This window comes from Aethalodelphis obliquidens, unplaced genomic scaffold (genome assembly GCF_003676395.1).
Source record: "Aethalodelphis obliquidens isolate GAN/ISIS:26980383/991018 unplaced genomic scaffold, ASM367639v1 scaffold42, whole genome shotgun sequence".
NCBI lineage: Eukaryota > Metazoa > Chordata > Mammalia > Artiodactyla > Delphinidae > Aethalodelphis > Aethalodelphis obliquidens.
This window is the reverse complement of record NW_020837986.1, coordinates 14,128,936-14,138,209: the sequence shown is the minus strand read 5'-3', so window position 1 is coordinate 14,138,209 and position 9,274 is coordinate 14,128,936. Positions and strand designations below refer to the sequence as shown.

The 9,274-nt window shown below is 55.9% G+C and overlaps 1 protein-coding gene across 1 annotated transcript; it reads left to right on the top strand.

Moving 5' to 3' along the window:
• The first annotated feature begins 3,360 nt into the window (after positions 1 to 3,360).
• TCF15 (transcription factor 15) lies at positions 3,361 to 9,073 on the top strand. Its single transcript, XM_027078086.1, has 2 exons — positions 3,361 to 3,943; positions 8,629 to 9,073. The coding sequence occupies exons 1-2, from the start codon at positions 3,425 to 3,427 to the stop codon at positions 8,701 to 8,703; spliced, it is 594 nt and encodes a 197-aa protein (XP_026933887.1). The 5' UTR covers positions 3,361 to 3,424; the 3' UTR covers positions 8,704 to 9,073.
• Positions 9,074 to 9,274: the final 201 nt, after the last annotated feature.

Here is a 9,274-nt window from a genome sequence, read left to right as displayed (position 1 = left end):
AAAAAAAAAAAAAAAAAAAAACACAGTGTGTCAGCACAAGACTTTGCACCAAGGTTTGGGAGGAGCCACAAAGCAGGCTTCCCTGAGGAGCTACACTGAACTTTGGTGGAGGAGTAGGGTCGTCTGTCTGGTCAGACCTGAAGGGATGGGTCTCCAGAAGAGGTGGACAGACAGGGCAAAGCTGGTGCCTCGGAGGAACTGCAAGTGCTTCAGCGGGACTGAAGGCCGGGGTGCCCTGGTCAGGAAGGCCGGGGCCAGCTGCTGTTCTCTCACCCTGTAAGACCCTCCTCCTCTTACCTGGTGGACTCCTACTCAGCCCTCACACGCCTCTGGGCTGCCTGAGAGGCCGTGTGGCTGAGGAAGACTGAGCTGAGTTCCTCCGCTGGCCCCGGAGTGACCTTGGCGAGTCACTTTCCCCTCTCGGAACCTCAGTTTCTTCATCTGTAACATGGGAATAACAATACCTACCTCAGAAGGTCGTGGTGAGGAGGAAGTGAGATGAGCGAAATATTGATACAAAGTCGCTGCCCCAAGAAGCTTATTTTCTGGTGCAGATAGACAGCTGGCAGACAAATAAATATGTAGTATGTTTGCCACCGTATTCCCAGTACCCAGAACCGTGCCTGGTGCATAGCAGGTACTCAATTAACATTTGTGGATGAATGAATAAATAAATGAGTGGAAGTAATGATGAATACTCTGGAAAGAACTAGAGCAGGGGAAGGGGAGAGGGAGAGCCAGAGGAGTGCTGAGGGGTAGGGGAGGCCTCCCTGAGGAGATGAGATTTGAGGGAAGATGGGACGGAAATAAGGGAATTAGCTATGGGAATATCTGGGGACAGTGGGTGCCGGGCAGAAGTGGGCTCCAGGGATAGCAAGGAGGCCCGCGTGGCTGCCGCAGGGTGAGGAACAGAGGAGGAGAGGAGCTGAAAGCCTTGTGCGGGTGGGCTGAGACTGTGGCAGAAGCCCCCTCCCCACTCCCAGGGACAAGTCCTAGAAGAGTCCAAGCTGCTCAGTCCCTTCCCAGGCAGGGTGCTCCTCAGCGGCGGGCCCCAGCCCCTGACACCACTGGCACAAACTGCTCTCGGGTGTTTCGCACTCCGTGTGCCAGGCCCTGGCATTCCTGGCATAAACTCACCATCAGCTCTGGGAATAAGTACTATTATTACCCCTCCGTCTTCAGAGCAGGAAGCTGAGACTCCAAGAGACTGCTAACCTTGGGCCGGAACCGGGTCTCTCTGATGCCAGGCCCTGGCTTGCACCGACCACATTGTCCTGGAATTCTTTGTTTACAGCTCGCCTTCCCCTCTGGGCTGCAGAAGGCCCTGAGTCTCATTCATGGTTTTATTTTACTCCCAGGGTCGCCTGTGTCAAAACCTGCCTGAGGAGCGAATGAATGAATGCGCCTTCCAAGGAAGCCCCCTCCCCACCTTCCGGGCCCAGTTCACGCCCTATTTGGTTCCTCCAGGTCGTGCTGGAACGGGAGGGGGCTGGACTGAGGAATTTCAAGCCGCCTGAGGGTCCAAAGCAGAAGAGAGGGGGAGGGGGGGGGAAGCGAAAGTGAAGGGAACGAGAGCCCCTGTGAGGAGGCGCAGACAGGGAAGGAAATCTCCCGGTAATAATTCATCGGCTCAGGAAGCAGCAGCTTGGCCTGGGGCTGTGTGTGGGGCTGGCCCTGCAGGGGGGGGGCCTCGCAGCCTCCTTCTCCTCCTTCCCAAAGCCCAGCCTGGCTGGGGTCACGGTCAAATGAAGGGGGGAGAGCCAGGTGTGGGAAGACACCTTCCTGAAGACCCTAGGGCCTGAAGACTTCAGGGACTGCTCTCCCAGCAGCCAGCTCCCCATCTCTCCCCCATTCTGGCTTGGGTCTGGGAGACAGGAATGCACAGCATAGCAGAGCTGGGAGGCATCGTCAAGAAAACTGATGCCCAGAAGGAAGATGGAGCCGAAACGCACCTAGAAACCTTCCGACTTCGCTCCCTGTGCTCCTTCTGCCGCATGGGCTGCCGTTTGGGCTAAAGAGAAAGTTATTGTCAAGGCCAAGCAAATACAGGCTTGGCCGGTCCCCAGGATGGAGCTGGGAAAGGGGCATGAGCGACCTGGGGACCCCAACAACCATCATCAGCTCAGTAATTCTTCCCAGGGCCTCTGAGGAAGAGGACGTGTCAGATGTCAGGCTGAACAATCTAAGGTTTCCAGAAGGAAGGAAGGCGATGAGGAAAGATATTTCCCCCCCCCCCCTTCATAAGTGTGAGTTTTTTGAGGGGGTGGTGTTGGCACTTCAAGCAGAGGGAAGGGGAGTGTGAGGATTTGGAGCCAGGGAGGCTGCTGCAGTCCAGGATGGGATTGTGGGGAGTGAGGGAGAGAAACTTGTATTTTACTGGGGTGGAGACAGGACAGGGGTGATAGTGGGTCCCAAACAGGCTGGGACCACTGCCCTCACTCACCCTGAAGGCCAGAGCTCTCTTATCTGTAAATCAGAGGTTCTTCCCCACAACTTCAGCAGAGGAAAGTAAAGATCAGTAAAGCACTCAGCACTGTGTCTGGCACAACCATTTTGGTGGTAGGACCTCAACCAAAATGTCAACTCTGTGAAAGCAAAGAGTTTGTTTTGTTCACATTTCTATTCTCACCTAAAACCGTGCCTGGCATAGCAGGGACCCAATAAATATTTGCTGAATAAATGAATGAATGGAGTTACTGGCGTTTGCGTGTTTTGTTTTTGTTCTGCTTTTTTTTTTTTTTTTTAAGTTTGTCGTCAGGGATGTGACACCATCGAGTCCTTATTTGGAAAGTTTATAGTGTTTCTCCAACTGTTCTCCACTGACACCACCATCCTGTACATAATGAAAAATCCTGGGTCGGCTGAATCAGATTGGGGGGAATCAGGGAATTTATCAAGTCAAAAGCCCCCCCTTCCCTAATTCTTACACGAAAGTTGCAGAACCACAGTATTAGAATTTGAGGGAGGAAAAACCCGAGTTGCTTTCTCTACAATCTTCTTTTCGAATGAGGAAACTGAAGCCAGGAGAGGAAAAGGGACCTGCCCGCAGCCTCCCTGCGGTCTAGGCTGAAGATGAGTCCGGATCTGGGCACAGCCCACTCCACCTACCCAACCCACCCCGACCTCCGGCTTTTGCCCCGCTCGCCCGCGGGGATCCAGAGCTTTCAGGGCGGGCCACCAGCTCGCGGGCCGCTTTCAACCTGGGGAACTGGGGCGAAGGGCCCGTAGCCATTGGCCGGGGCGCGGCGGGCGCCTCCCCATTGGCCAGGGCGGAGTCCCCCGCCCCGGCCGGGGCGGCCTCGGGACTGGCCCCTCCCTCGGCTATAAGGCGGTGGCCAGCTGAGCCGTGGGAGCGCGCGGGAGCGCACGGCGGGGCGCGGCAGACGCTGGGACGCTGCGCACCAAGGGAAGCGGCCGGCCGCCCATGGCGTTCGCGCTGCTGCGCCCCGTCGGCGCGCACGTGCTGTACCCGGACGTGCGGCTACTGAGCGAGGACGAGGAGAACCGCAGCGAGAGCGACGCCTCCGACCAGTCGTTCGGCTGCTGCGAGGGCCTGGAGGCGGCACGGCGCGGCCCGGGCCCCGGGGGCGGGCGGCGGGCGTCCAGCAGCGCGGGCCCGGTGGTGGTGGTGCGACAGCGGCAGGCGGCCAACGCGCGGGAGCGGGACCGCACGCAGAGCGTGAACACGGCCTTCACGGCGCTGCGCACGCTCATCCCCACCGAGCCGGTGGACCGCAAGCTATCCAAGATCGAGACGCTGCGCTTGGCGTCCAGCTACATCGCGCACCTGGCGAACGTACTGCTGCTGGGCGACGCGGCCGACGACGGGCAGCCGTGCTTCCGAGCGGCGGGCACCGCCAAGAGCGCGGTCCCAGCCGCCCCCGACGGCGGCCGCCAGCCGCGTTCCATCTGCACCTTCTGCCTCAGCAACCAGCGCAAGGGGGTGAGTGCGCGCGGCGCTCCAGTACTGCGGCCGCAGGGTCAGGGAACGGGCTTGTTACGGAGCAAAAGAGGGGCCGAGACCCCAATGAAGAGAGGGGGAAGAGACGTGGAGTCGTCGGGGGTGCAGCCCTCCAGGCCCAGAGTTTGGTGTGGAACAGAACCGCTCACAATGTTCCCCAGACAAGGGGTGCAGGGAAGCCCAGAGCTCGGGCGTGATCTAGAGGATGGAGATTGCTCATCGAAGGACACCCCCTCCCACTAGGAGTGTGCTGGGAAGAGCGTGTGGGGAAATCATAACAAAGGCTGTCATTTATTGAGCTTTTCCTATGTACGGGCGCGCGTTCCTGGTTTTCTTTTTACCTTCACAAGAACCCCGTCAGGCAGGTAGTTCTGCCCGTTTTATCACTGGTGAGGACCTGGGGCTCAGAGGGGTGCCCATATTACACAGCTCGAAAGCCAGAATGCAGGCTCTGGGTTTGCTGGGTATGTGTTGCCCTGAGCTGCCCTTACCGTAAAATAATTGTCCCGTATCCTGAGACTGACCCAAGGGCAGGAGACTGAGAAGAAAAGGGGACGCACAGCCCCGGTCAAGAGCCTGAGGTACCCAGCTGATGAGCAGTAGGTGTGAAGCAGGGGGTCTCTTGAGGATACCCAGCCCCCAAAGAGATGGAGTGCTGGGGAAGGGCACTGTTGAGTCAGCCGGGCAGAGCTGGAGGTAAGCTCCTGGGGTCTCTCCTAAGTAAGGATGAGAACCAGGCTGGTAGGGGACGGACGGGGCTGAGTAGCAGCAGAGGTTGCTGGGGGGTGCTCCTGGTTGAAAGCTGGCCCTCCTGCACAGGCCCCAAGGAGCCTGCTTCATCCCCAGCCTTTCCCCTTTCTGGCCTGGGCTTTTCTTAGAATAAGGAGGCTTGTCTTGTGAGAGCTTTGGATTCTAGCAGCTAATATTTACAGCTGGGGAAACTGAGGCTGAGAGAGTCCCTGACTGGCGCCCGTGGCCTTTTGGAAAATGAAAGAGTATGGGAGCACAGGGAACTCTGCTCAGTATTCTGTAATAACCTAAATGGGAAAAAGATTTGAAAAAGAATAGATACATGTACAGGTATAACTGAATCACTTTGCTGTACACCGGAAACTAACACAACATTGTTAATCAACTATGCTCCAGTATAAAATAAAAATTAAAAAAAAAAAAGTCATGGGGGATTGGAGTCACGCCTCTGGGTCCCCTAGTCTTTGGTTCTCACAACTTCCCCAGCTCCCCTCTTCACTCTGTTCTGGGGAAGCCTCTGTGTCGTGGCCTCAGACTACCCCCTTCTGGCCTCTCACCTGCCATTGCTGCCTCAGTTTCCCTAAGTCAGTCTTTTTCGGTTCCGATTTGAACTCTCTCCAGGGTCCCTGATCCTCCCAGCTGTGGGCCCTGGTCTGTGGGCCCTCGGCAATACTCCCTGACTGCTTTTCACCTATTCACTCAGTTCGGCAAACCTTAACTACCCGACAGCTGTTTTTTGTCGACTCTGAAAACATTCCCAGAGAAGCAGGTTGTGGATGCCCATCCACCACTGCCAGGAACTCCCAGTGCGGGGCCAGGGCAGGGCCTGGAGGTGAAAACAGGGATGTTGTGGTCTGATGGGGAGGGGGGCGCACAAAGGGACTGTCAGGGCCAGAGGAAGCCCCTGACCCAGTGGCTAAGTTCCTGACAGAGGCTTGGGGATGGAAGCAGGCAGGTTGAGGCAGTAGGGGAAGGTGTTCTAGGAGCAGGACACAGTGAGAGCTAGAGCCTAGAAAAGGAAAAGGGTAGACGTTGAAGGTGGCAACGCATAGAAGGGAGGTGAAGACTGGCCAGTGACAGCAGTGTCAGCAGTCTTGATGAGCACTGATCTCTCGTGCTAAGTGCTCTCCACGTGTTACCATTAAAACCCCCCAGCAGCTGGGGAAGGAGGTGCTCTGGTTATCCCCAACTGCTTAGAGATGCTGGTTCAGAGACAGCATCAGAGACACCGCCCATGATGGAGTCAGGATTCGAACTCAGGCCTGCCCAACTGGGACGTGGGAAAGGTTCGTGTGGGAGGGCCCTCGGGGAGAGGGTGTGTCCATCAGGTGCTTGCCCCCCACAGCAGGTAGGCTGGGGACTTCTCTGCTGGTCTCAGGCCTGTCCCACAGATCACAGGGCCTCGCCTGGGTCTGGCTGCTTCCCCGGGATCTGTCTACAGGACCTAGAACCCAGCCAAATTTGGCTGTGGAAGCCATGCTCTCAAGCACACAGGCTCCTCTGGGAATAAGCAAAAGGGGTGATCCTGGCTGGCTCTGGCCCGCAAAGACTTGAGGACTCGACTAGAAGAAAACTGGCTGTCTTGGGGAGCCTGTGGGAGCCTTCCTTCTCAGCTCTGGTGACCAGAGAGCTCCAAGGCCCCAGACCCTATCCCTTCACCCTGAGCCACCACCTCGTTCCCAGCTGGCTGGTCTGGGGTTGGGGTCGCCATAGAAATAGCTCCCTGTAGCATCGTCCTGTTTAAGGAGGGGTTAGGTGTGGCCCTCTGTGGTAGAAATAGCAAGGGGAGGTGGAAAGGAGGTTCTTGTCTCTGCCCTGTTTTCCCTTTTGTCACCTGGGGGTGGGGGTCAGATAGGGTCGTCTTGTAAGGCCTTCCCCGCTTGGCGTAGCAGCTCAGGAGCAGAGGTGGCACAGAGGGCAGTGGGGCAAGGAGGTCCCATCACCAGATGATGCTGATGTTAATACTTGCGAACATTCATTGAACACTTACTATGTTCCTGACACTGTGCTAAGGGCTTTACCTGCGTTAACGTGTGTAATCCTCACAATAACTAACTTTACACATGGGGAAACCGAGGCTCAATGAGCTGAAGTCACTTGCCTGAGGTCTGACAGGTAATCCAAGGCAGAGCAGGGGTTGAAGCCCAGATCTGTTTCACTCTAGCCGCCGCCTAACTACAGTGCTTCCCAGAGCCCTTGGCGCTGAGGCACAAAGAGACAAAGAAGCTGGGGCCTGGTCAAGGCTTCTCCTAAATGCATTTGGCAGTTACAAGCCTCCTTCACAGCTGCAGTTGCATTTCGTTGCACCCTGGGGTGGCAAGTAGAATCGTTTTGTCCCCATTTCATAGATGAAGAAACTGAGGTTCAGGGAGCTGAACAGTCCCAGCATCCTCAGGGGACACAGGTCTCGCAATGACTGCCAGACTTGGGGTGGAGGTGGCTCTCCCTTACCCTGAGGACTTAGAGTGAAAAGGTGGGAGGCCGGTTTTCTGTCCTCCAACCTCAACACTACACCCCCCACCCCCATCCGCCCTTCTCAGCCACTCTTGCCAGAGTTTGTCTGAGAAGCCCAAGCCCCAGGCTCTGCTGGGACTGTGGCCTCAGCCCTCAAAATAGCCCTGCCTGTGAATGAACACACTGTCCCTGGGCCCGGAGAGCCTCAAGGGAGGCTGGGCTCGCATCTGGATGGATCTGCCCCAACCTGGGCCCAGGAGTGGAGCGGGGCAGCGGGCAGAGCTCCGAGATGGTCAGCTGTTTCTCTAGATGGCTGAGAAAAATGCCGGTCCCATTATCTCCTAGTCAGGTTCGGGGGTGAGTATTTACAGTGGGATTTCAGACATCATTGTGTCTTAGAAACGGGACAGACTGTTGGACAACATGGATTTTTCTAGCCCAGCCCTTTTTACCAACTGGCTGGGTGCCTCTGAGCCAGCCGTGCAACGCTGGAGGCTGCAACAGAGGGGGTACGCTAAGGCCTGTGATCTCGCTGGCTTACAGTGAGGATGAAACCCACATGTCAGACCTCAGGACAGTGGGTAGAGACTGCCCCTGCAGCGTGAGGGGCAGGTGGCTTCCAGGGCTGCCACCATTACCTTGTCTCCCAGCGGACACCCCTGATCCAAGCGGCGTTGGTTGGCAACTGCTCCACGCCAGTCCCTGGGCTGGAACTGGGACTACAGAGTGAAAGACTTTCCCCAACCACCCCCTTGAGCTCCCAGCCTGATGGGAGAACACAGGAGAGACCCCATCTTCCCCTTCTGGGCTTTATCCTGGCCCCAGAAAGGCAAGAAGTGCTAGGAATTGCAGGAATAGAGAAATCTTCCTAGGATAGGACCAGAGAGCATATTCCTGGCAGAGGGAACACCTGAATGAAGGCAGGGAGGCCGGAATTCCAGAATCTACTTTTGAGGTTGACGAGTAGGCCACTGGGTATACAGCCAGGCAGTGGGAGGACCACTGTGGGGTGTGTTCTTCCCTTGAGTGTAAAATACTATAATTTAAACTATACTGGATTTTTTTTTAAAGCAACAAATCACACGAGGAAGAAATGAAAAAAGTAAAAAAGTATATAGAGTTAAAAAAAAAAAAAAAGGCTTCCTCCCATCCTGTCTCCTCATCACATTCCTCTCCTCTGAGGAAACCCGTTAGTGATTTCCCGTGTGCCCTTCTCTCTGGACATCTCAGCACACAGGAACATGCATTCAGTCCTTGCTTTCATCCTTAAACGATATTAGTCCATAAAGAGTCATCCCCTGTTAGTCCATATAGAGTTTCTTCTGCCTTCTGCAAGAACTTGATTGTGCAGCTAACTGATTTTTTTTTTTTTATCAAGTCCCCTATTGCTGGACACAGAGGTTAGTTCCAATGTTCATGATGACCCAACTGAACCCCCAATACCTCTTTCTCTCTTCCTGCAGGGTAGCCGTCGTGACCTGGGGGGCAGCTGCTTGAAGGTGAGGGGGGTGGCCCCAGTTCGAGTGCCTCGGAGATGAGCCTGGACCCCTATGTCATTTGTTCCAAGCAGGACCCTGAGAAGGAGGCCAGAGGCCAACCACTGGGCGAACAGGGGAAGACCCCAGGAGCTGAACCCAGGTCCCTTCTTTGTGTAGGGACCAGAGGACAATGGCCTGGGCCCATGACCCTATGAGCAGGCCCCCTGGGACATCTCCACCCCACCCTGGAGAGCCGTGAGGACCCATGCAGCCGGCCCGAGCCCTGGCTGGTCAGAGACAAGGCAGAACTTTTGGAAAAACAAAGACTGTTGTTGACAGAGGATGTGTGTGTGTCTGTGCATGAGTGTGGGTGTGTGTATGAGAGAGAGAATTGATGGGTTTAAAATAAAAGGTATTTTTAAGTAAAAAATGTTCCCAGCTGAAGAAGGGAGGGGCCTGGGGACATCAGAGGTCAGAGGTGGCCCCTCTCCTGGACCTTGGAAGAGACACAGGTGTCACAGGTGCCACCCTGTGCCCTGGAGGGGGTGGAGCTGGGGGAAGACAGGGGACCCCCCTCTCTAGAAGTCGAGATAACCAATCTTTCCTCACTGTCTTCCTGAACAACTGTTGG